General features: G+C 37.6%; 1 protein-coding gene across 9 annotated transcripts in view; it reads left to right on the top strand.

Moving 5' to 3' along the window:
- CNOT4 (CCR4-NOT transcription complex subunit 4) overlaps nucleotides 1-27,706 on the top strand; it is an 84,580-nt gene that overhangs the window by 42,017 nt on the left and 14,857 nt on the right. For 2 of the 9 annotated variants that reach the window (XM_074163274.1, XM_074163227.1), the window contains exons 3-10: nucleotides 4,080-4,277; nucleotides 6,914-7,000; nucleotides 7,545-7,646; nucleotides 8,449-8,574; nucleotides 14,166-14,290; nucleotides 21,110-21,167; nucleotides 21,467-21,716; nucleotides 23,596-24,093. In XM_074163274.1, coding sequence (XP_074019375.1) covers nucleotides 4,080-4,277; nucleotides 6,914-7,000; nucleotides 7,545-7,646; nucleotides 8,449-8,574; nucleotides 14,166-14,290; nucleotides 21,110-21,167; nucleotides 21,467-21,716; nucleotides 23,596-24,093 — 1,444 coding nt within the window. Of the gene's footprint in view, nucleotides 1-4,079; nucleotides 4,278-6,913; nucleotides 7,001-7,544; nucleotides 7,647-8,448; nucleotides 8,575-14,165; nucleotides 14,300-18,040; nucleotides 18,197-21,109; nucleotides 21,168-21,466; nucleotides 21,717-23,595; nucleotides 24,094-27,706 lie in introns of all 9 variants that reach the window. The other 7 variants (XM_074163264.1, XM_074163218.1, XM_074163283.1 and 4 more) reach the window with 5 other exon arrangements.

The following is a 27,706-nucleotide window of genomic DNA, read 5'->3' as shown; positions in this document are numbered from 1 at the left end:
GTGCTTTTAATCCCACAACAGAGTAGTTTGGTGCAACAACTGATACTTAGAAATACATAGGAAATTGCTGGTTTTTATTCTTTATATAAGTAGTGTGGTGTATACTATGCATAAACCTTACTGACTTTCTCTATTTCTCATTTCAGAACCTATTCGGTAGGAAGGCAACAACTGGGAAATGCTGGTTCATCCATTGTGTGGAAGGAATGTGACCCATCTGGGAATGACAAAAGCGAAGTGCTTGATAAATGCTAGCTCAGCGTTCATCAGTTGGGAAAATGTGTGGAAAAAAGTCTGAAAGAAAACAAAACTTAAATGACAAGACAAACATAGTCAGAAAGACCTGAAAATTCATCAAGGGCCATCTCTGATTAAAGAAATGAGACTACGAAAGAGACATTTGAACTTTTGATGAAGTTCTTATTAGAACTACTAGCAACTTGCAGTTAGTGTAAACAAAATCCGGTCACTTTCCATGTTGGCACATCTTGTTCAGATAGCTTCCATGGGTTTTGCTGAAGATGATGTGAATAACTTAAGTGGATGCTGTCAGCTAAACTTAGTGAATCAGTGTTGTTGACATCTCTTGCATCTGAAAACACATAAATGCTGATAATACTTGATGTAGCTACTGTGCTTGGATCTCAAATCCTCTACCAGCTAAGGAATCAGTGGTAGTAGCTTAAATACTTCATGCTTCTTGTGAAAGGGAAAAAAAGTGGGTTGTATCATGTCAGCAGCATTGCTGCTTTAGCTGTTGAAAGACCTGAGAGCTTCTGGTACCTTTGGTTCCTACCCCAATTTTGTAGGATTGGACAGAGTAAACAACAGATGAAATGGTACTATAAGATACACCAGCAGTCAATCCACCTTGCTTGGCTTTCAGAGCCATGTTCCACCAACTTTCTCTGCACGCGTTCTGTCTATAGTTGAACTATCATCTCAGTTCATGAACTTCCACGCTGCGGGAAGCAATCACTCTGAAGATGAAATCATTTGTTGTCATAGAATCATTCAGGTTGGAAAAGGCCCTTGGGATCATCGAGTCCAACCATCAACCCTACTCTACAAAGTTCTCCCCTATACCATATCCCCCAACACTGCATCTAAACGACTCTTAAACACATTCAGGGATGGTGACTCAACCACCTCCCTGGGCAGCCTATTCCAGTGTCTGACCACGCTTTCTGTGAAGAATTGTTTCCTAATGTCCAGTCTAAATTGTCCTACTTATAGACTGACTTTATGTCCTCATTTGAAAGGAACAGGTTTTCTAATAGCTGTTATTTTTTAGAATTAGCTTCTGAAATATTGGTACTGTCCTTACTTGCCTTCCTCCCTCCTTAAATGCTCAATATCTCTTATCTGTCATCCTCCCACAATCACTACTTAGGATTGGGTTTCTGATTTATGCTTGGGATTCAAGAGTTGCATGCAGATACATTTGCAGGTCCTACAAGTCAGGATATCCAACTACTCGTATTCTGTAGAAGCATTAAACATGTCATGAGAGTGATAAACATACATTTCCTATATAATACAGTGGTGCAGTATCTAGCAAGATTTTTTGATTATTCTGTTGCTCAAACAAGTGCTGTTATCCATGGTGGCAAATCAACTGCTGCTGCTTCTTAATGAGTGAAATCGGAATCCAGGTAGTCTCATACATTCTGCTGATATGAAGATATTTCTCTTCCCTGATTCTGAAGTTGCTGTTTAGTTGTGTGTCTCCCAGCAGTTCTTGTGCTCTCCTGTACAAATACAAACTATTAGTTTTACTATGGACAAACAAACATTCTGCTCAGGGTTATGCTTGAGCTACCCAGAATGTTTGCTGACTAATGTTCAGGACCTCTGGTAGCAATTAGCTCTACAGAGAAGGCGCATACTGACTTGCTTCTCATTCGAGAATGTGGTCTGAATGTGGCTATGCTTGGCAAGCAAGAAGCTGATGAACTTTGGCACTCTTTACTGTAGTTTTCTTGGACCTTCAGGAGCCTTAGTGAACCTACTGAAAACCATGAATTCATTTCTTGTGCAGTACCGGAGAGCAGCACACTTGCAAGCCTTGCCTGGCATAGTATGAGACGTGGAACTATATCTACCTTATACTGGTGTACTTCATCATAGAATCATAAAACGGTTTGGGTTGGAAGGGACCTTAAGGATCGTCCAGTTCCAGCCCCCCTATTTGAACTCATCTTGACTGTAATAACTGAATTAACTCTTTACTAAGCAGTCTTCCTCTTCCCTAAAACAAAAGAATATCTATTTTTTTTATTCTACATGATTGTCTAACACAGACATTAAGGAGCTCCTTATATAAGTGAAGTGCCTTGCAGAATTATTCTGTATCCCTGAAGTCCTCACGTGTACATGTGCTAACTCAAGATAATCATTGGTTATAGCTAGTCTCAAATGACCTTACTAAGAGGTCATTGCTGTTCATCAAGTACATTGTGAAATTTGTATAACGTATTTAGTGTTTCTTGTGAATAACATAACTTTAAGAAATGGTATGGTTTTAACTGTTCTTCAAAGGTAACTTGAGACTCTTTTGTGTTTTCATGTTAAGGACTTAGTCGTGTAACTTGGGCTACTGCTAGAGTATCTTACAAGTTTAAATTCCTTTGTGATACTAAAAACGTTTTCCAGTGGGCTTGGTGTTTAACCATGAGATGCCATCTGCTGAAGTCAACTGCAGCATATTTTCAGAAGATGTCTCAAGTATAGCATATTGATACTGAACTTTAAACTCTTTAAACTGTAAAAGGGATATTGTTTTGTATGGGGATATACTCGGGTCTGAGCACTCAGTGGCTCTTTCACTAGCATGATGCAAGTATGTGGAATATATGCTTTTAACTGAAACTGTTTTTTCATCTGCTGCTGTAGATTTTTCTCAGGTCATTTAGTATGACAACTAGTGTTGTATTCTACCATTAACAGAGGACAGTCAGGAAAAAGTTAAGTTCATTTTTGATGGACTTGCACACTGAAACTTTTGGTTATGGTAGTACAAAGAACTTAGTTCAGCATAATGGTGAGCTTAACTTCTTTATCTTAAGTCTTTACCTTAATGCACATCTGTACTCTTCTATTTTTTTTTTACTTTATCTCAGTGTTTAGAAACACTTCTTTCTGTTGGAGATACTTTTTTTTTTTTTGTATACTTGTTTCTGTGCTTAGCATTGCTTTGTATATAAAGTGTGAAATCTTAACTTTTCAGTTTGAGAAAAGAGACAGGTAAGGAATATGGAACTGCTTTGAGGAATATCTGGGACAAAAGAGAGTGCACTATAGTCTACAAGACCAGGCTAAAATAGTGCCTTTATAGCAGCGCCCTGTGTGAATAGAGCAATCTTTCTAGGTAATTCTGAGGACACTTGTACTAGATACTTTTGAGATTAAAATCTACAGTGTTATGTCTGTATTTGACAAGTTATCTGTAGATGATAATCTTGAGGTTAAAAATGCACCTTTGGACAGGGAAGACAAAGCCCAAGTTTCAAACTGGTAGACAAGCATGGCAAGAATTGCAATCTTATCTCTTCAGTAGGAGAAGTTAACCATGTAAAGATTCAGCCGTGTAATGGTGTTACTGTCTTGAACTTGGTGGGCCACTGAAATTGTATTTTGATTTCTTATCCTGTAGTCTTTACTTTGTTAATACACTTAAGTACCCAAATCTCTTTCAGACAACTAAATATAAAGGGAATATGCAGGGCATGCTTTCAGCCTGCTTACTATGCTATGTTAGAGAAATCTTAACAGGATGTGTTGGCTGTCATGTTGCAGCTGCCTGTAGTGTTACCGAACTGACTAGGCAGCTGGGTTAGAATGTGGCTATTGCCTAAATCAGTGTTATGCCTATAAATAGGAGAAATCCATGAAAATATGTGAGATGTTCACCTTTCCCAAAGGACTGAATATGCTACTTCTGTAATGTGGCTGGCCATAACAGTCAGAACAGCTTAACAGAAGAAATAAATTTGTGCATTAAAATACCGGGATTAATGATTTTTCAAATGCTTTTGTCTCTTATTTTGGTTGTTTTTAATGGTATTTGTTACATTTAGCCATATCCAGAAGATCCAGCAGTGTACAAACCACTCTCCCAGGAAGAGCTGCAAAGGATAAAAAATGAAAAGAAACAGAAACAAAATGAGAGGAAACAGAAGATATCAGAGAATCGCAAACATTTGGCCAGTGTACGGGTTGTACAGAAGAACCTTGTCTTCGTGGTAGGACTATCTCAGCGCCTAGCAGATCCAGAGGTGAGCTGTTCACACTTGCGAATCTTGCTCTTAACTGTCAAGGAACCATTGGAATACCCTTGTGCGCACCTTTGTCTGTCTCCCTGGTGGTTTCACTGCTGCTGAGGTGCTCTCTTCTTAAGAGAACCTACTCAGCTTCCTCCTCCAAAATAACCTCAATAAGTGTTTATGTCTTTGTTTTCAGGAGTACGGATGCTCTATTTTTTTTGTTAAGGAAATTGTTCTTTGTATTTGTTTAAAAATGGCTTGTTAAGCTAAAAATAAGCTTAAGGATTTTTATGTGCTCGTTTTCCTAGGCTGAATCTGCTGGTGCTATGCAGCTGTCATGCGCCACCAGTTCCAAACTGGGATTGGATTATAAAGAACAAATACTAAGTGTAGCACAGACGTGTAGGGACAGAAGAAAAAAGCAACTAGGAAGGAGCATGAGGCTGAGAGGAAAAAAAATTTATAAGAGGAAGACTCAGAAAAGAGTTGGTTTGCTACTGCATCATCAAAAAGAAGCTTTTCATTTGAGAAAACTGATTGTGTTTAAAATGTTTTATTTACTTCTATCATTAGTCAGCTGCAGGTGAAGTTAGTGCTAATGAGTAAAACTACCCTGCATTAGAATACGGAGGGAATGTACTACAGGATAAGACAAACGTCTTCAAAACTGCTGTGCCAAGTTCACCTGATGGGACTAAATTGTCTGGAGAAATCTCAAATAGAAGTGGCTTTTTCTGAGGAGTTAGAATATGGGCTGCATTTTGATAGAATGGGAAAGAACAAATGTAAAAAGCAGCTTTTAGTGGAGGGGGGATAGAGGGGAGTATGAAGGGAGGAAGAAAATCAAAGTTAAACTGAGCTGGTGTGTAACACTTCAGTCTCTACAAGAATATAGCAACAAGTATTTGCAACTGTCAGCACTGGCTTGGTGCTATTTATTACCAAAAAATGTATTCAGTTTCTTTGACCAGATAGAGGGTTTGTGAGTAAAAGAAATAATAGTATACACAGTTAATATTTTTTTAACCTTAGATAATTCCACACTGAATACTTGAAGTAATTAGAAGTGGGTTTATTGGTGTAGTAGGGGGATGAAGGTCTTGGACTAGGTTTGGTAGTAGCAATATTCTCACTGACATACCTGAAGACAATGTGTACTTACTGAATATTGCATATAGCACCAAGATGACTTGATTTCCAAGAAATCTAGCATAAAAGAGAGATGGGCTCAAAAAAAAAAGTATTCAATATATTCAATTTAAGTTTTCCACTTAAGCAGGGAAAAAAACCCTGCACAAAAAGATGATTTGGAAGGGGAGACTGCTGTTTGCTGTTTCTGGAAATAAATCTATGGATCATAATGGAGTACAGGTGGATCCACTTCTATTGATATGTACGCTCTTGTGAAAATTGTAAAGGCCCTGCCGCCGTATCTTATAAGGAGTATAATCTGCAAGACAGTTGAGGAAACTTTTCCGCTTTACTCAGGATTGTCGGTCTCCTCTGGAATGATGTCTGAGGGTGGATGTAGGATCTTTCAAGAGGGCGTAGATCAAGTGAAGAGCAGTCAAGAGACCAGCGAGTGACTGGTTGTCTATACAACGTGCCCTGTAGTTCTACAGAATGTTCCAAATGAAGACATCAAGGCTCCCTTGAGAAGACAGAGGAGGTGGTTAGGTGAAGAAGTTCTTGGATCAGTACAGTTTAACTGTACTATCCAGTGTTAATATGAAGACAGGGCTAGGGAAACAAATCGTCCTTTTTAACCTCTCGGGTTATTGGTGAGAACTGAAAATACCCTTAGCTTATCTAGCTTCAGTCTGAGTAGTCAGTACTTCTGCACTTCCTTCTATCATGGGGATAGAAAAAGAAAGGCTTTTGCTACCAAATGTGTCAGATATATTGCCAGTTCCATTGGCACGCAGGTAACTGTTTTTCAACAGAGTTGCTTAATATGCTAGAGATGTTCCTGCCTTGCACAGGATCCCTAAATGGTGTGTTATTACCAGCTGATGCAGGGAAGGGAAAGACAGGAGTGTTTTTTTGTTTTTCCTTCAGGGATGTGATTCAGTCATTCATTTCAGCATGATGTTGATTCTGAAATGTTTTTTTTTCTTGCCCCTGTGAATTGTCATATATTGTCTTCCTGTACTTAGTCAGGTCTTCTGAAAACTTGAGGCTATCTTGAGCTAATTGGTTTATTTGCTCTTTTGAGTGGGGCAAGTGAGTCAGGATTCAGTGTTTTGTTCCTACCAGTTAATATATCTGAATGCAAGTTTAAGGTGGTTATTTATTTTAAATTTGAATTAGTGATTTTTGGTTTTTTCTCAAATTATAAAATAGATATACATAGGAATATTTAATGCTGAATGGGTTATATCATGCCAGGGTAGGGTTGGGTAACTGAGTACTGAAAGAAATTTAAAAAAAACCAATGTAAAATGTGGAATATCCTTCAAGTTATTTACCGCAGTGACAATGTACTCTGTATTGCAAGTAACCCATGTTTTATGTTGCAAAATAAATCTATATCTACATGCTCTCTTCCTTTTCGTAGAAAAGAACTGTGTTTTATTTAAAGGCTTTAGTTGAACAGCATTTTATGAATTAACTTTCTGGTATAGCACTTTAACTTTCTTTTCTTAAAGGTTTTGAAACGACCAGAATATTTTGGAAAGTTTGGTAAAATACATAAAGTTGTCATTAATAACAGCACATCATATGCAGGTTCACAGGTAAGTCAGAGGTCCTTGTGATTTTTTTTTTTCCTTTAGAGAAAATACGTGTACAGAGTGAATCTGGGACTCCCTATTTCTGATTAAACAATAGGTTAAAGAAGTAAAAAGAAAAAAAATATAGCACTGCAAAAATCAAATTACTCAAATTACTCTTTAGTTACTGAAGCTTTGTGCAACCAGACTCTCGAGGTTGGATGCAAGATGCAATGTAGAAAGATTAAAAACTGAGAAGATGGGGTGAGAACCTTCAGAGCATCAGCAATGTGGCATTTATTCACTAATCTGCATTTCAGGGATGAAATGCTTCTAATTAAGTACTTCTAGAACTTTCAAGCAACATTTTGATGCATTTCTTTATTTCCCTATTCTTTATGCATCACATATAAATTTTTATGAATTCTATCGTTTTTGTCGGTTTTCCTGTTAAAAAAATATGTAGCTGTGAATATACCAGTTTATGAAGTGAGATGTTAAAAAAGCAACTCAATGTTCAGATCTGTCTGGGGGGATGAAAAAAAAAAATGCTGTGTTTTCTTTCTAGGGTCCAAGTGCCAGTGCATATGTAACCTACATCCGGTCAGAAGATGCTCTTAGAGCCATACAGTGTGTCAATAATGTGGTGGTAGACGGCAGAACACTTAAGGTGGTAATATTTTTACATTCTTATGTGTATGTGCTAGGGCACTAATACCAGTACATAGTATAAAATTTTATTTGTATGGATATGCCTATGTTGATTAACAAAAATGTCCAATTTATTGGGTTTTGACCTATTTTCCTAGCATTAATCACAACATGGAGGTTCAGTGAGCTTCCAGCAGGCAATGTTTTAGGGATTAGCAGGTAACTTCGTAAAACAAAAGTTTGAGACAGAGATGCACTACCACCCCCTCCACACAGGGTTTTTTTTTTGCTGTATAGCTTAATAGCACAGTGTAAAAACCTGATTATTTGCTTTTATAGAGCATTTCTGTAGTCTAAAAACCACACCTCGAAAGCTTTCTGGGACATGCAAGTTTTTTCCTTTTGTTATCTGCAGGTATTCAGGTTGACTTGGCCAAATTGGTGGCTATAGAAAATTATCTAGTTAATATTCACTTCCTGAGCCTGCTAAAAAACATTAACCAGTTTCATGTAATAGAAACTCATAACTGCTTATTTGGCTTCTTATGATTATGAATGCAAATATTTACTGAGGCTCTTATTTTGGTGCTTTAGATTGGATGGAAAAAGAAATATATCCTAATTATCTAATACTGAAGTATATAGATTTCTTACAAATGGATTTCCTAGTCCATCTGCATCAAAAAATGAATTATCATGGAACTCCAAATCTTGGGAAGGAATTTTTTTTGTTTAGCAAATATAGCTTTTTTTTTTCTTATACTATAAAATGCATTCTTAACTTTCAGTACTTACGTAATGATTTCTTTTTTTTCTTTCAGGCATCATTAGGTACAACAAAATATTGCAGTTATTTTCTAAAAAATATGCAGTGTCCAAAACCAGACTGCATGTATCTACATGAACTGGGAGATGAAGCAGCCAGTTTCACAAAAGAAGAAATGCAGGTAAGTGTAATGAATGGGAAACACACGAAATGTGGCATATATGTATTTTATTGTATGTCATTTAATCTAATATGTGTATAATGTTATGGCAGAGATAAATTTTGAAATCCAAAAGGTGATAAACCAGTTGGATATTGGAAGTGAACAGTTAATTAAATTTTTTTCACTATGTGCTGCTTTTAAAGGCTGACAAGTCCCCTGAGTGTTCATGAGTCAAAAAGATGATAAACTCTTAGCCAAGAATTCAAATAACCTTGAGTTAGCTATTTGTCCTTTGTTCATGCCAATGCAAGGTAACATGTTATTTTAAATACCTGTGAAAGAAGTTAGTGCAGATCTGGGTTTTCCTGTACGTTTTGTGTGTGTGGCTAGTTATGGTGGCTTAACTACTGTACTGTGATTTTGACCATGCTGTCTGAATTCAGATGCCCTGTTTAGGCTGTGAAGGGTATAGAAACCATTTGGAAATAAAACATTAAGGCTAACTGTAACAGTGTAAACACTGATGCAGGGATTTTTTTGGTTATCTGAGCATCAAAATGCTTATTATCTAGGGTTGGGAAGCAAGTAAATGAATAGCTTTACTTTCTCAAAGGTGGTGCATTCTGAGGCCTTTTGGGTCTGGGTCTGTCCCTCTAGAATGAGATACAGTAAAGCTTTTAAACTCAATCTCAAGTATGCCAGCCTTGCATCTATGCTATAAGTTTTGCATGTGATCTCCCCATGAAGCAGATGGTCCCCACCCCTAGTCCTAGCACAAATGTTGTACAAGTGGATTTTATTTCACAGAATCACGTGGGTTGGAAAAGACCCTTAAGAGTCCAACCATAAAGCTAACACTGCCCAGTCCACCCCTAAACCATGTAATGTGCTAGACTGATACAAGTCAGAGAATAAGGAAGAATATCTATATCTATTAAACAATTTTTTTTTCACAAATCAGCAGTTATTTCTGAGAATTTCAGCTACATTTTATTAAATTGAAAAAATACCCTGCTGGTTCAGATGAATAGTCCCTGTAATATATAATTTGTCACAGATAATGGCAATAGGAGGTAAACTTCAAGGAGAACTTGCAAACCAGACCACCTTCCCAGTTAATTTCACTGTTTTTCTCGCACCACCTAGAGCTGTTACATTACACATGTTTGAGAGTATGTTCCTATCTAGGCTTTTTAGTTTGGTTTTTTTTTTTAATAGAGCTATCAGCCATGAATTTAGTCCATTTTGAACCTACTGATACTGTCAACCCTAATAGTCTTTTGTGGCAACAAGCCCCAGAAGTTCACCAGCTGTTTTGTAAAGTGCTTTCTTTTGCCTGTGTAAAACTGACCTCCAGTTAATTTTGTCAAGTGTCCCCTAATCTTAGTATTGTAGTACTTGCTGAAAGCCAAGCCTTTATTCATCTTACCCATTGCCTTTGTGATGTTATAAAAGTTGATCTTGTCTCTCTCGGCCTTCTCTCCAAATCACAGTTTCTGGGCTTTTAAATTTCTTTATAAAGCATTTCCTTCCTTTCTGTGATAATTTCTGTTGCCCTTCTCTGTACCTTCTGTGTCCTCCTTGAGGTCAGACGTGTCATACTCATGATGTGGTGGGAAGCAAAGTTTAATATACAAGTCCTTAATGTTTTGTGTGCAGTGTGGTGTGGGGCTTATTGTTTGGGTTTTTTTTTAATGTGCCCTTCCTAATGATGCCCAGCACATTTGTTTTTGTTTGTTTGCTTGCCAGTGCATAATCAACTGACAATTTTAGAGATCTGTTGGCTGTAACCTCAGTATTTCTTCTCTGAGCTGTAAGAGCCAGTTCGCAGATCAGTAGAGCGCTAGAGCATTAGTATGTTTTAGGCTGCTTTTCCCTTGGTGTTACCTGACATGCCTCTGGTAAAGCTTGTTTGCTGAATTCTCTGGAGTTCTTTCATAGTTACTCATTATCAACATGGCAGTTTACTACCCAAAGAGCTTGGTATTGTTGGCAAAGAACTTGCTCTTCACTCCTTTCTCATGCATGCATGCCAATGATGTGGCATAAAATTGATGTCGTCATCAGTCCTCATCACTTGCTTCTGGATCCTAAAAGAGCAACCTTCCCCTTCCTGCCTCTGGACCAGCTTCAGTCCACACAAGAAGCTATGCTGTATCCCAGGGCAGCTTCGTAAATAACTTTCGTTGTGAAACCTCATGGAAGGCTTTTTTGAAAGCTTTGTGAATCCTCTTTATTTATGCTTTTTGATACTATAGAATTCCATCACGTTAGTGAAACAGGATTCCCCTTTGCAGATGTTCAGATTCATTCCTAGCAGACTGTTTATGCGTTTACTTTTTTTTTTCCACATAGACTTTATAATCTTAGTAAGGATGGAGGTTGAACTTAGCAGTCTGTAGTTCACAGGATCTTTTCTACAGGATCTTTTCTTTTTGTAGAAGACAATGGCAATCTGTCAGTCCTCTCGTCTAACTGCCAGTTAAAATTTATAGGCTACATACCTTGGCCAGGAATTCAATTTCACATGAGTTCCTTCAGGAGTCTTGAGTGGCTTATACTTGATCTTAGTTACTTAAAATAATCTTCCTTTCCTGTTCCTTGTTACATTCCTTAAACTTTTCTTCTTGTTTTCATAATGCTTTCTTGAAAATCATTGGAAACTACACAACTACTGAAAAGTGTGTTGTGCTTTCAGTGCATCAGCTTTCTGGAGTCTGGGTTAGTGTCAATGAATTTACAATTCCATTTGATGAGATTGAATGTTCGTTGCACAGACTTTGATTCTCTTTTAAAAAAAAAAAAATTATCAATGAATGAACTTACATTCTAGGCTTAATAATTGTTAATAGAGCTAAACATTGTGACAAACTGAAAAGAACTGGTAGACCTCCAGGAAGCCTCTGAAAGTTAAGTTGGGAATTTAGGTCAGGTAGGTTGAAGATGTTAAGTTTGTCCTCTGGTTTGCTGGCACAATTGCTGCAACCTCTTATATAGGATTTTAATCTTGTTTCTTTCTCATATTTATGTGATGGCTAATTGAGTTTAGGACTTGCCTGATGTTCCTGGCCATGACGCTCAGTCTTTTGCCACTGAAGTATTAAGGAAGATGGGATACTGAGGGAGGCTGTTTCTTAATCAGCTGCTTAAAGTTTGCAGTGCATCTGAGCTAGTTGCTTATATTCTATTAATGGTAGATGGAGAAACACTGCACCCTGGAAATCCTTCTATCTCATAAAGCTTGCATTTAGGTGAACCATGCTCTAGAACCACACTGTTTTTCTACTGTAGGTAGTACCTTGTTAGCAACTATTGGGTAAGATGATGTATATATCAGATGTTTCCATCTGAGGAACCTGAACATACAGAAATCTATGGAACCTGATGAGATGCATCCCAGAGTCCCAAGGGAATTGGCTGATGTAGTTGCAAAACCACTCTCCATAATATTTGAAAACTCATGGCAGTCGGGTGAAGTCCCCAGTGACTGGGAAAAGGGAAACATTGCACCCGTTTTTAAAAAGGGTAGAAAGGTCCGCCCTGAGAATTACTGACCTGTCAGCCTCACCTTTGTGCTTGGGAAAATCATGGAACAGATCCTCCCAGAAGCTATGGTAAGGCACATGGAGGACAGGGAGGTGATTTGAGGCAACCAGTATAGCTTCACCAAAGGCAAATCCTGCCTGACCAACCTAGTGGCCTTCTGTGATGGAGTGACTACATCAGTGGATAAGGGAAGAGCTATGGATGTTTTCTCTCTGGACCTCTTTAAGGTCTTTGACATGGTCCCCCACAACATCCTTCTCTCAAAATTGGAGAGGTATGGCATTTGATGGGTGAACTGTTCAGTGAGTGAGGAATTGGTTGGATGGTTGTATCCAGATGGTCAATGGCTCAATGTCCAGATAACATGCCTGAGGGATGGGATGCCATCCAGAGGGATGTGGACAAGCTTGAGAAGTGAACCTGTGTGAACCTCACGAAGTTCAACAACCTGATGTAGTTGAAGATGTTGCTGCTCATTGTGGGGAGGTTGGACTGCATGACATTCAAAGGTCCCTTCCAACACAAACTATTCTATGATTCTATGTTTCAGTGCCCTTTTGAAGGTTGTGCAGGTTGACTACATAAAGACATGTTCAGAATTTACCGGTAATGGAGAACTGGAGAATTAAGTAACAAAAATCCTGGAGATATTTATAATGTTTGACTGACTTGCAGTATTCAAATAGGATGTGCAGTTACCCTTCTAAAGGAGCCCATAAGGGAGTTTAGTTTCTCAGCAGTACTGTTTTTTGAGTTCTGTCAAATACTCCTGCTTTTTTTTTTTTAAAAAAAAAGCAAGTAATAACTGTCTTTTAGGTTGTAATATTTTTCTAGGAGGATGTCCACATTGCCTGTGCATCAATTCCATTCCTGTTCCAACAAAACATTTATAAAGGGAATTAAGTAATGTACAAATGATAATTTTTTGGTGTACAAGTAGTGTGAGAGCTTTTAAATCAACACTGAAGATGTGTTAGAAAATAACGTGTGTCCCAAACTTAAGAGTCAGAAGGCCTGACCATAAATCTTGGCACTTGTTCCCGTTGCTAGTGGATCTCTCATTATCCGGAAGCTCTAGATAAAGCTATTGATAACTTCAAATTCACTGTTCTATTTTGCATCTTGCTTCAACTCATTACAATACTTAACTTAAAAATAGTAATTCTTAAGTTGGAGTGGTATAACAAAAAGTGAGTGATCATCTTGAATTTTTCAGGTGTTACATTAAATGTTATGGAGGGTTGGATCTTGCTGGTTTTGTTTTAAATATGTAGCTGCAGAATGTCATAGATAAGCTAGCCTGAAAAATACTCTTCCTTCACTCACCAGATTCAGTATTCTGGAGTTGGATTGGGCCTCCTCAATTTCTGAAAGCAAGAAATTGTTGTCAATTAATTCAGTTAGTTAAAAAAGTATTTCAAGAGTTATTAAAAAGAATGATTCATCAATTATTGCTCAGAATATACTCACTGTCACATCATAGTTAACACTCAAACCACCTCAGCTGGTTTTATTAAGCAAATATAAAATTACTTCCATTTTTGAACTTTTGGTTTAAGAGAGACTCTTTGTTCCTTCCTATCTTCTGAAGACCTTAGTATGGTTGATATATCAAATGCAGACTGCCTTGAAAATTTAGCAGTCTGTGAAAGTATATTGTGAAGCTCTTGATTAGAACTGAAGAGCAAGTTCTAATAAGGTTGTAAGGTTTTTTTTCTGCTTTAGAAGTCTCAACAAAATTATAAATTGGTAAAAACATCCAAGTGATTTCCAGGCAAGCTTGCAATTTGTGGAGATAATCTGTTGTGATTGGGAAGCACTGTTTTGAGTTTGTCAGGAGTGACCTGTTAAGTTGTCAGAGCTCAATTGCTAAGCTTTGGCATGTACATAATTACATTTTTTAAATATATATAAAAAATTTTATCTATAAAATATATATTGAATATAAGTATATATAAATAAAAGATCTTAAATATCCATAAAAAATATATATATTTATATAGTTTTAAAAAAATATATATATTAAACCAGTGTTCATTCATTGTAAATTTCTCTTTCCTTAGGCCGGTAAGCACCAGGAATATGAACAGAAACTACTGCAAGAATTATACAAACTAAACCCCAACTTTCTCCAATTATCTACGGGTACAGTTGACAAGAACAAGAACAAAGTGACAGCACTGCAGAGGTATGATGCGTAAGTACTTATGCTGGGCTGCCTGGCTGTGCTTGTTTTCTGGTTATTCCCAAAGAAAACTTTCTTATTCCTATTGCATCCCCTAAGTTGTGGGCTCTATAATAAACACTGATAAAGGTTTTCTCCATGCAGTGACATAAGCACCAATTCGTTCTAATACTTAGCGAAGAAATGTTTTCCTGCTATGTGCATTCGGACACTAGTTCCGAACGAGGTATTCTTATGCTGAAAGTAGAACTTGTATTTCATATTTGCATAATCACATAATATTTATTGAAGACCAGATTTCAGCTTTCTTCTTATGGTGTCATGATGAATGCAGTCTGTACTCTTACAACTGAGACACCTTATAGTCTTTATATGTTTCTTACTGTGTTTTTTACATCATGATTTATAGTGCAGTCCTTGCATTAGGTGTAAGGACCTTGGCAACTGAAAGTAAAATCAATTTCTGTCTTTTATGTGGGTAAGAATTCATAAGATGTGAATAAAAGATTTCTTGCTTTTCATTTAGTGAACTTAAATTACGTATTTCTCACTATGTTGTAATTGCAGTTATTTATTACAGCTTGTTAAAATAACATTCTGTTTAAGTAATTTGTTCAGTAAGTTATGAAAAGATTTCTGTCCATATGAGTACAGAGTCATACGAAGATAACTGAAAGCCTGAGGTCATCAGTCCTTAAATGAATTATCCACTCAAACGTCAAATTTAAGATAAAGAAATAAAAACTGTTAACAATTTCCTCCGCTCCTTTTTGTAGAATTTTCATAATGAGATGAGCAGAGTGGATTGTAAAAGTTAGATTGCAGTTTGTATGCACCTTAGCCTTGTAATCAGGGTTTGTGTTGTGTGCCGGTTTATCCACTACTGAATTTTTCAGAGGACAGTTTGACTCTGGCAGCATCACTGCACAAGAGTTTAAGCAAGAAAGTGGGTACTATATCTAAAGTATTGCCAACGGAGCTTGAATAACCAGAACATAATTCTGAGAAATGGTATCCCAGCTACTGTACTGGGATTTTCTTTAACTTCCGGAAGAAGTGTCGTATGCATATAACTGCAAGTGGCAAGGACCTCCAGTTGGATCTCTCCTTAAGGACTGTGCTGCTGCTTATTTCTTGTGCGCTGGTTCAATATTGACTTGCAAGGTAGAGTGCAGTAAGTAAAGCAAATACACCATTTCTGCATTTGGGTATTGATTATTTTATGTTCAAAGTCTGAACTAATCTTAATTTGAAACCTATTTAGATCCCAGCAAAACAAATGATACCAGTGAGGAAAGAATGCTTTATCTGAAACTGCAGTAGAATCTTAAGCCTTCAGAAAGCAATTAATAATTGGAGCTTGGCCAGCCTGTGGTGCTAACATTTTGGCACTTGTGGAAAAAATGGCATGTTACTCTAAGGTAACAAGTGGTCTGGAGTAGTTTCTCTTGTTAGCTGAATGGTATCATCACAACACAGATTCTGTTCTTTGCTAATGCTAGGCACCACCTTTTGGGCTGCAAAGTGAATTTCTTCTTGCAGCTGGGCCTTTGAAATGTTTCAAGTTGTGTTCATCAGTACAAAATGTAGTTTGTGAGCCAGTGAATGTGTGTTGTTCTTCTGGACAGCTTTCTGCCCAGTTGGGTTCTTGGTTTTGGCTGATTCATTGATAGAATATTATTATTTCTGGCACTTTGATAATTTTGTGGTTGCTTTTGTGTTTCTGGGGTGCAGGATTTCTGTTTCGCTCTAGAATTGGACGGCAGTTGAGTTCTAAACAGTAGATGTTTAATTATAAATGTCCAGTAGTAGAAAACAGTTTCTTAAACTCCATAAATGCTTTTTCACAATTGTGTTGTAATTTGAAAGGTCCTACTTGCAGACCTTTATTCTTGCTGCTGATGGCAAATGTTAAAATTCTCTAGTGCTATTTTGTGAATGTGAGTACTCATGTCTTGGTATGTCACTTGATAGGCATGGTGACTGCATTCTCCTACAGTTAAGAGGTATATTCCACATTTCAAACAGATCAAGCTCTTTTTTTTTTTTTTTTCCCGTTGACCTTTTCCTAAAGAACTGAAATGAATGGTTTTTTATGCTACAAGTGGAAACACTTGTTAAGCACTTGCTGGTCTTTTAGAGAATAGCCCTTTAGAAGCATTCAGCTTTGAACTTAAACAAAACAAAACCACCCATGTGCACAAATGCCCACCCCAAAACATAAAAGTTTCTTTCTCTTTACTTTTCTCCTTGGATGTAAAATTGACTTTTAACTGTGACATTTTAAAGTTAGTTTTAATACAGAGATGACTTTGCACTAGGGCAGGCATAAATTTTTATATTTAAAATAAATCTGTTAATGGATTGAAAGTCCTGTTATCTAGATTTACAGCTCATTTTTGTAAGGGTGAAAATATTAAATGCTGACACTGTGCTGCTGCTGATGTGTCTTCATCTTTTGATGTTCAATATTTGATCAATGCGCTCTCTCTTATTTCAAATGTGTACAAAGCAAAGATGAGATCTGTAAATCAGATTAAGGCTCTCATCTGTACATAGTGCATAGGTATATGAGAAAAGATGGAGGTAGAATAGCAAATCTTACAATACTAACTAAGATTGGAGGGTAGCTAGTAATACCAATTTTATTTGAATAGGAGTAGGAAACACTTGTGTTGCTATAAGCAGCTGTGGCAATTTTCAGATTCTGACTGTGGCCTGACTAAATTGACTTAGATGTAGAGTAAATTTTGCACCGTGTAATAAGAACATATTAATGAAGGGGGCATCAGGAGGAACATACGCATTTCAAAAACTTTTTTCAAAAGCTTATTCTGTATGAAGACAGCACTTGGACACTAAAAACAGCATCCTAACTGAAGCAAATGAAAAGCTAAAGTTGATGTAAAAGAACTGGAGAACACAAAGGCAAATCTTTTACAGTAAGATTGTAGGGTTAGCGAATGCACTGTTTGAATGCATTCAGTTATAGATGATATTCCAGCTCGCTTCAATTTGCTGAAAATAGTTACTTTTTCTACAAAAACTTGGGCTTTAAGTAATCTCTTGAACTTCTTTCACATCTAATGTACACTCTGAAATGAAATTTTATGTTACTTTATAAAAAGGAAGTAATTATGACTTTAAACTAGAAATGAAGGGAGCACTAACTTCAGTGACAGTGTGTTGGTCTGGCTGGTCTCAGGCTCTGTTAGTAAAGCTGTGCTTTGGACTCTTGTGTAGTAGGCGTAAAGCACAAACTTCATCTGTTGGGCACAGGCTTGATAGGGCCTGGAATATAAAACGTTTATTTCCTTTTTTAAAAAAATGATTTAGCTCATGATTTACAGAACTTACTTACGGGATAAAGCAAACAATTATAAAGGAGGCGTGTAGGTCTGGATACTTGAAGCTGATAGTGGATTTTTGTTTTGGTTTTTTTTAATTATTTTTCTTCTCCGCCAAATGGACAAGTTTGGACTTCAGTGTTGGCGAAGCAGCTATCTATTCAATGAAGAAAACAGAATTCCCCCCAGTTTTCTCTCTCCCCTCCCTACCCCAATAGTTCTTTTTTTTAAGTCAACACCATTTAATCTGAAAAATAATATCCAGATAAATCTATTCTATGGATTGTCTGGCACAAGGATTTATTTCCCCAGTGCTTAAAATTTTTTAAAACACTTTCTTCATAACTTGAACTATTCTTTTTTTTTTCTTCTTTTTTTTTTTTTTTTTACTCTTGCCTTTTTCCAGACCCAACAGTAATAACAAAGATGCCTGGCCATCATTACAGAGTTCAAGTAAATCAGCCAACGGTTTAACAATGGAACACAGGAAAACGCCTCCTATATTAGAAAATGGCACAGACCCAGAACACATGACTCCAGATGGTGCAGACTCAGATTTCGGGTAATTGTGCTGCCTTTTATACTTCAGATAGCTTGCTTTCTCTCTCACTGATTGGTGTGGAGGGAATGATTCTCCAGTCTCTCTCTCTGGTTGGAGAGCTGGATTCAAATCCTGATCAGGTCACAAAAAGCTGGGCTTAGCTTAGCCCACATCAAAAAGACTGATTGGCAGATTGTGCAGGAGAACCCCAACATAAAGTTAGTAAGCGATGGTGCAGGGTAAGGGCTGAGGAGAACCTGAATAACTGGGGGATCAACAGCTTATATAGCTGCATGGTCCCAGCTGGAGCTGAGCCCTTCATTTCTACACAGAAGCTTCCACAAAAGTAACACACTAGCTGCTCTACATCAGGAGGCTTTTCACTTGGAAAAACTTCAACAGAAGGAAGCTAAATTTTAGGGCTGCGTATCAGTTATTTCTTTACAGTGGCGTGTTCCAGAAACACAACTGCAGAGATAAAGGTTAATTATCACTCAGTAACAGGAACAACTGGGCAGCAGATTCAACTGAGGCTTCTTCGTGCAGAGGAAGTAATTCATCTGCTTGTGATAAATTATTTATTGCTAACCAACATTTTTTTTCTCTTTTGGTGCCCTCCTTGAATGAAACCGGTGTCCTCTTCTGTCATAAGCATCACTAGCAGTTCTGATGATAGTCTGTAGTCATGCTGTTTTGTTTTTTATTGCCCCCCCCTACATAATATCAGTTGGGCTCATTTAGAGGTTGGATGGGAAAGTAACAAGGTAAACCCAAATATTTCAAGAAGTCATGTTGCTGATGAGGTAGCTGACCTTTGTTTTAAATCCATATTGGAACGGATGCATTAACATAGTGAGTGATGTTGAAAGTGGTACCTTGTTAGGCTTGACAGCAGTCCTGTTGAGGTGTGATCAGAGATCCTGTGGTTGCATCTCAATAGTGATATGCAGCTTCCTCCTTATCTTTTCTGAAATGTATGTAATCATAGGATGGGTTTGGTTGGAAGGGACCGTAAAGATCACCGGGTTCCACTCCCCCTGCCATGGGCAGGGCCACCTTCCACTACAGCAGGTTGCTCAAACACCTGTCCAGCCCGGTCTTGAACACCTCCAGGGATGGGGCATCCACAACTTCTCCGGGCAACCTGTTTCAGTGTCTCACCACCCTGTCAGTACTTTACAGCCCTTTGCAGTAAGTAAAAATATTGTAGCCAATAGATAATCAATTTTGATCATTCCTGAGGGTTGGAAGCCAGTCTTACAATTAGAGGCTCCGTAGGCAGGTTCAAGTATAATAAAAATTTTCAGCACTTAAATTGTTATTAAAAGTTTTCTTATGCACACTTTTTTAATCTGTAGCATTGTGACTTTGTCAACAGCTTTGGGAAAAAAATTTGGCTGGAATATCAGCTCTACAATCAGAACGATTGTGTAGTGAGGAGTCTACAGTAAACTTTTGTGCTATAGGTATTCAGAAATTACTAACCGAAGGCAGTTTGTTCCAAATGGAAGAACTTTATTTATGGTGTTTGATCATTGAGTAGAAAGCATTTGTAAATCTTCACTGGAGTAATGCTTGTTTGCAAGTATATTCCTCTGATTTTTTTTCTTTTATAGTCATGAGCAATTCAGCTTCAGGTATCCTTTTGAGATACTGACTCAGTGTTCTTCTGCACAAAAATTGGTTTTATCAACAGATTACTCTTATGTGATTTCTTTAGAATGGAGAAGAATTAATTCTCCTGGGTTACTACCCCAGTTATTCTACTCTAGTTACATCCTCTCCTGTTCTGCTCTCTAGGAGAGAACAAATGTGGGAGGACTCAATCTTATGGATTTTTGAGCTTGGTTTGTGGCTCTATGCAATATTTAAACTTTGCAGCAGCAAGAGGTGTTTGAAAAAAGGTGTAGCTAGAATCTGAAGTCTGCACCCAGTTAAAATAATTACTAAATATATTTGCCTTGTGCTAACACGTCATGCCTGTAATTTGACTTCTATCTCTGGCCTCTTGACTGAAATTTGTGTTCCTACTTCTGGTCCTTGACTGTAGGACCAGTGTTTTGGGCTGTGCGGCCTGATGCTTGTGCATCTTCTCCTATGGGTCGATAAAAACAAAAGTATCTTGAAGTTGTAAAGTAGAGATTTTAACCTGCACTTGAACTAATACTGTTTCATTAGTGTGGTATTTAGTGTAATTAAGGCAAGACACAGATGCCTATCAGCATCTTGTGTCCTGAGATGTGCTGTTTCAGCTGAGTCATGTTAATTCCCAGTGAATAGCTTTCTGAGGTGGCTTTCTGCTGTATCTTATCTTTTATTCTCTTTATGTTTGTTCGAAGTTGTTTATGCTGTGTCTTTTCCTGCATTTTTCCCCTTCTATCACCTCAAAACTCAGTTTTCTTACCTTGGAACTAATTTCTGCTAGTTAAAGCTTGAAGGCTGGCGGGAAGCTTAACTTGCTGCCAGGACTAAATAGTTATTTTAATGTTTCATCTCTCCCCAGATTTATTTAGGACTTTTGTGGGTACTAACAACATAGGTATTTGGAAAACAAATCTGTTCCCAAGTTTCTCTCCAGTAGTAGCGTAGATGGAACTGATTACTACGGAATACTACCATAGCACAAGAGTCCTGTTTTTTTGAATGGCATAGAGTTACCGTGATCATGTTTAAAAATTTCCTTTTGTTCCTTAACAGGGTAGTCATCAAGCAGAGTGGTGGGAAGAGTATTGCAATATATGGCAAATGACTGGAATGCTTATAATTAAAACAGTTTCATAAATAATAAGTGCACTTATTTCCTTCTTAATTCCTCCTAATTAATTTTGCTTTGTCTTTATTTCAAGGTTTTTCTACCACTATGAAAGCAAATGTTGATTTTCACGTTAAATACTTGAGTGTCTTACTGTCTCTTTTCCCCTCCCACTTTTGCAGCCCTATCGACAAACCTTCAGATTCCCTCAGTATAGGAAATGGTGACAGCTCCCAGCAGGTAAGACATAAATATAAAGGCTGTGAAAGTAAGAATTAAGTTTGAGGGCATGGTGCAACTTGTAGGTGAAGAAGCAAGTACTTTCTGAAGTGTATCAATTTTAAACAAAACTAAAACAAAAATCAACATAGCAGTAGCATTTTTGACCTTATACTGAGCTTTATATTAACTGCAATTATAATTTAATTAATTAATCTAATTGCAAGCAAAAACTTTGAGGAAAATTTTCAATTGCATTAGTGAAAAATATTTTATATAAACACTCATGTCCTAATTGTTTCTCATCCTCTTGCCTGTAGATAACAAACAGTGACACACCTTCACCACCGCCTGGTTTAACAAAACCCAATCCAGTCATACCCATCAGTTCATCTAATCACAGTGCACGGTCTCCTTTTGAAGGGGCTGTAACAGAATCACAGTCGCTCTTCTCTGACAACTTTCGGCACCCTAACCCCATCCCTAGTGGGCTTCCTCCATTCCCCAGCTCTCCACAGACTTCAAATGACTGGCCCACAGCACCAGAACCACAGAGCCTCTTCACATCAGGTATGTACACAGGTGTCATGGCTGGGTATTCCTTGCTTTTGGAACTGATGTCTAAAACTGTTTCAAACCAAAAACTCTAGCACTTGCTCCATACTGCTTTTTCCCCCTCCAGAAATGATTAAAATTTGTCACTAACTACAAGTAATTGCACTGGTGTAAGGGTTTCTTCTTTAAAACAAACTTTACAGAGTTTTCCAGCTGCATGCCTAAGTTATCAGAGTCCTTATTTTAGTTTTTCTCATCCATGTGCTGCCTGTCTAAATAATAGGATGTGACGTGTATGCTTAATATTTAATGTTACAGGTTTTTATTGGGAATGGGGAAATACAGTGTTAGTATATGTTGGTGTAATAATCTAACGTCAGAAGTTATGCAGTGGAATTCAGAAATTTTTTAGTATCCTGCTTGGTTATCTGAAGGTGCTTAATCTCCCTCTTTCTGAAGTGAGATTATATATATTCATAAAAGATAAAAATATGGTTAATTGCATCAACAGAAAGATACCTGTATTTTCCAGGTACTTTCCTATGAAATACCACTTCATATGAACGAAACATCATTTTAGGTGTATTTATATAGTCTTGGGACTGTTTAACAGTATTTAAGAGCTCAGAAGTTATAAATATGAGGGCATTGTTAGAAAACTGAATGAAACAATATCACTAATAAATAGAATGTTAATAATAGTTTAGGACAGTTGGTTTACTTAGTGATTAGTTGTCTTTTGATATTTATCTGACATCTGGATGTCATAATCCTCTTTGTAAACAATATTTATTGCCAAGGAAATTGCTTGCTACTAATGTACTATAAGGACCAATTTTTGTGAGGATTAAGTAGCAGTAAGAGACAATTTCCATGTAGTAGAGGTCTTTTTTGTTTCATAATTAATATTAAATATGTGGTTGCTATTTAAATAAAAATACAAAGGACAAGTTTCTGTCTGTCTAGCAACTCTTTTTGTCTATCTTCATGGATTTTAGAGGGAAAATAGAAGTGCAGGTTTCTTTTCTGACAGGATACTGAGCTTAATTTTAACTACTTAAAACAGCAGACCATGTTCCCTACCAGCAGAGGGAGTTGATGTTGTGAGTGATACTACCTTGTACTCATCAGCTTCCATTGCCACGGTTTTGAGGAAAAATACTGTGAAATTGAACCTGAATAAGAAACTTAAACAGTATAATGAAATTAAGTAATAATTGAAAATACAAGGAATTTCTGATAACCCTTTTTTTTTTCTTGCAACACTGCCTCAAAATATTTAACAATATCTTGTAAAGCAGTTCCTTATTTCCTTTTGTTTTATGAAGGTGTCTACTCAAGAATTTGGCTTGTTTTCCTTCATAATGGTAGATGGTGGGGTGGTTTTTTTGTTTTGTTTTTTTTAACCATTGCTCAGAGGTTCCCTCTTTGAGAGGGACTATCTCTTCCCCACCTTTCTTGCGCAGCAGAACTGAAGCACAGCGTTAATACTGAAAGCAAAATACTGAATTAATAACAATCATATTTAAAATCTGCTTAGGCCCACTTCCATCAAATATGGGTGTAAAGCAGGTTCTAAGCAAGTGTTTATTGGTCTCTTTTCACTTGGTGTTATTACTGAAAATACTTATTTGACAAGGTTTTTCTGTAGTTCCTGAACTACAGAAGTAAAATTTGCTAGTTCTACCACTTCATCTTAAGTAGAAATCTATGACAGTTTGATCTGGAAATGGCATTCTAAGCTGATGAGTAAGGTGTCTTTGGGGAATGTATAAAGAAGTATTGTATGAAAAATAACTGGCAGCATAGATTCAGGTACACCGAGGCTGAATTTTTTGTATGGATAAATGCTTACTAATTCTTGTTCTAAATCTGTTCCTATCCTTTCTGGCAGAAACTATACCAGTATCCTCCTCCACAGACTGGCAAGCGGCTTTTGGGTTTGGTTCCTCCAAACAGCAAGAGGACGACTTAGGGTTTGACCCCTTTGACATCACCCGCAAAGCCTTAGCAGACCTGATTGAGAAGGAACTGTCAGTCCAAGACCAACCTTCCCTCTCACCCACATCTCTTCAGAACCCTACCCCACACACTACAACTGCCAAAGGGCCAGGCTCTGGATTCCTGCATCCTGCTGCACCTGCAAATGCCAACTCTCTCAGTAGCACCTTTCCAGTCATGCCACAGAGGTTCCCACAGTTTCAACAACATCGAGCAGTTTACAACTCCTTCAGTTTTCCAGGCCAAGCAGCTCGCTATCCTTGGATGGCCTTCCCACGCAATAGCATCATGCACTTGAACCACACAGCAAATCCCACCTCAAATAGTAATTTCTTGGACTTGAATCTCCCACCACAACACAGCACAGGTCTGGGAGGGATCCCTATATCAGGTAGGTGAATCGGGACAGCTGTGAATATGACTCAATTCATGCTTTCAGCTTCTCTGAGCCAGAACAGAAAAAGGGAGTAGCCAGCTACAAGTGGTAGAGTGGTATCTCTTGACAGTCATACTAGGTTTGTTAGCAGAGGGAGGAATATTGTTTTAAATAGGCCTTTTCCATTAAAAAAAAAAGTTTCTGGATGTTTAGCCTTGTAATATTGAGCTTTATAAGGAAGGTGGAGTATTCTGTGCCCGCTTAACTTTGTGCCAAAGCAGATCGGTATTTTGGTTCTTCAGTCTTGCCAGACTGGATTTTCTTAAGAGAAGGCCCTGGAAGCGCATTGCGACTTCCACGTCGACATGCAGGTGCTGACCGGAGTTCTTAAAATTGTGCAAAAAATGGTAATGATTGTAATTTGTGCCAGATGTCTTGGCTGGGTTATTCCCTCTTGCGCATAACCAAATGGCTGCACAATAAAACATTCAGTGCTGTTCATTTCTGTACTTCAGATGGCCTTAATATTATGCTAATCTTCCACTGAATGGATGCTTACAATGTGTGTAAGAGGATTCATCCTGTTTGGGAGGGTTGTGATGTTGGAGGAAAATAAGCGTACAGTCAGGCCAGTTCAGGCTGCCCTGAATGGATTGATAGGTTCTTGCAGCAAACATTACAACTAAGGAGCTAATTGTAACAATTGTCTTGATTAAAAATTAATTTCTGGACTTCGTCCTTCTGTGCTTCTGATTTAGCTTGGCCCAAACAGGTTCTCTTTTCCTAACAGGGGAGGGGGGAAAATATTAAGAGTATAATGAACTGCAGATGGAAAGTCTCTGTAAGCTCTTTGTAGCCTTGAGATGGAGAAAACAGCTTCTTGAGATGTTGCCAGTGTTATTTTCTTCTCATGGGTTTTAAGTAGTACTAGTTACACTATAAGAAAGTGACCTAGAAAGTCACTGTATTTTTGACGCTCTAGTACAAGAGCTAATTTTGGATGTTACTTTGTCCTCTTTGAAGTCTTGTTGAAGCTACGATACTGCTGTAAGGCCCTTAGGCAGATTCATAGTATAAACACTTGGTCCAGGCTAGAAATCCAAGTAGTTCAGAACTTCTCATAGCGGCAGTGGCAAAGTCTTTAGACTAAAATGACTGATGTTGGCTACACTGAAGCATTTTTGAAAAATAATTTATGTGGAGTCAAAAATGCAGCATCCTTAGCACAGCAAATTGTTGTTCACTTTCCCTTAAGCCACATAGAACTTCCAGGAGCATTGCAAGACATCGTTTCAATTTTGCCACTCAGTTCTAAAAATTGCTGGTTCAGGGGGCCGGTAACAAGACTATTGTCTGGACTAAGGGGACCAGAAAAAGTCTGTAGTGTTGAAAAAGACCCGTTTGTAGTACAGGTTGATTCTGGGTTTGTGACAGCATTCTTTAAATTGCATTACTTTCAAACTGCTAAAGGCAATTAAAGCGGACCTCATAGATCCTTGGTATGACTCCTGAAGAGCCAGTTGTGTGTTGTTGGTTGATGCACAGCCCGTGCCATTTACTTCCCCCATATGTTTTAAGGCACCAGAGTTGATATTTTAAGTATATCCTTTTTGTATGCAACTCCTAGAACCAATTAATCTCAAAATATTTTTGGCAGATACAGTGCTAAAAACAGAAAATAAACATCTGCTGTAGTCTCTGTGGAGAGTTCCTTTGAGTTGGTCTTAATCTCTTGTTTTACAAAACATTGTTAGTTGCCTGGCTGACAGTTAAATAGCAGCAGTTGCTGCAATGCAAACACTTCTCAGCTGATCTACATGTCAGCTTTGATATATCTTGAAGAAAGAATCACTTACTCAAACAGATTACTCCTTTTTCTTTTCCTGTTGTCAGAAACCAGCTGAAGTCTCAGATAGTTCTGGGTTTGTTTGCTGGGTTATGGATTTGTATTAAGTGTACAGGATTTAGTGCCTAGGGTTTTCTTTACTTATCTGGCTGCTTCAGAAGTACAAATAATTTGAAAGTCAGGAGATGCCCTCATATATCTTTTTTGTGTGCTAACTTAATAGTTTCCAAACTATTGATTATTCTGTCTTTTCAAATCTGTATCTAGTGTACAGATCTCTCAATAAGTTCCTCTTACATTCTTTTTGAAAAAATAATACCTGTTCTTTATGCTTGCTTTTAATCTATCAGTAGCAGGTATATAATTACAGAATTTTCCTAGTTTCCTCATTGGATTCACAGATACAGCTGCTGTATGCAGCTGTACAGCATACAGCCCTGGTGGGGCTGGGGGAGGAAAGTGGTGTACAAGTACAGAGAAATCATGTTGATGGGACTTTATTACAGTGCTTTATTGCAGACTCTAGCTGACCTGCTAGAAAGGTGGTGTGTATCATAATAGCTGTTTAGCAGTATGGAGAGGTTAGTCGTAATACACCTGAATCTCCTTTTTTTTTTTTAGTTCTTTTGTTAGCCTGTATTATGGTGTTTTAGAAAATGTCATCAACTCAGCTGTTTCATATGTAACAGCAAAAGAAAGCTAGTGCAGGTGAAACTTCACATTCTGTCTTCTAGTAGAGACCCTCAACTGCTGTTGAAGTTGCATGTTTCCTAAGGTCTTTGATCACAATTTTTACAGGGCTATAAATTCCTAAAGCAGGTAATACTGGACCAGTCACTTGGAAAAAAAGAAAACCAACAAAAAACATCAAAACAACCTACATTCATTTATTCTGTGTGTTTGCCTGCTTTATTTAGTCAACCCTTTTCAACTTCTCTCTTTCATATATGTGAAAACAAGCAGATACGAAGTTATAAGAGTTTTTATATAAGGTTAGTATAGTATTTTCTAGGCTTTCTAAATCCAATTTTAGTTAATGTCACTGTGGTTAGGAAGCTTGTATGAAGAAAACAATGTCTTAAAACTGCTGCTGCTTCTCTTTCAGGTAGGCATTAGTATTCACGTGGATTTGAAATGCTCATCTGCGACATGTTAAATGGAATTTTCTAAAGCTACCTTTTGTTTAGTTGAGAATCAGAGCTGGGCTGTATTCATAACCCCACAGCTCCAGGTAGGGCTATTTTGTGATGTGCACCAGATTTAAATGGAGTGACACAGGTGCTACCTGTCTCTTTTTTAAGCTCTCATCTAAAAATAATTTATATATGGAATTTGGTAGCCTATTTCTCAGAGGAAGTAGTATTTATTAAACTCATTCTGCTGTTTCCAGTGAAATGACACAATGACACATGATTGACTTCATAATTTTATTATGCATATACTTGAAATGTGTCATATTCATCAGGCTTACATTTGTCCCCAACCCATATTTAAATTAATTTTTTGATTGACTCCCAAACTAGCATTTTTTTTTTCCTCCCCAAACCCTATGATTTTGCAAACCGTAGCAGATGTTACGTGTTCTCATTGTAAGGGACAGCTTGGGCTTGTTGCTGTTTTCTGGCATGGGACGGATTAGATGATTTACTGTGTAATTATAACTGTGTAACTGTGCTTCAGGAGAAAAGTTCAGTGACTTCATATCCACGGACAGCATGATTGTTGCAAAAAGCAATCTTACCCTAGATTGTGTGTAAGCTATCCTAAGAATATAGGCCAGCA

The sequence above is a fragment of the Numenius arquata genome, chromosome 2 (genome assembly GCF_964106895.1).
Source record: "Numenius arquata chromosome 2, bNumArq3.hap1.1, whole genome shotgun sequence".
NCBI classification, from domain to species: domain Eukaryota; kingdom Metazoa; phylum Chordata; class Aves; order Charadriiformes; family Scolopacidae; genus Numenius; species Numenius arquata.
The sequence above is the reverse complement of the archived record's forward strand: the minus strand, read 5'-3'. Positions and strand labels throughout refer to the sequence as shown.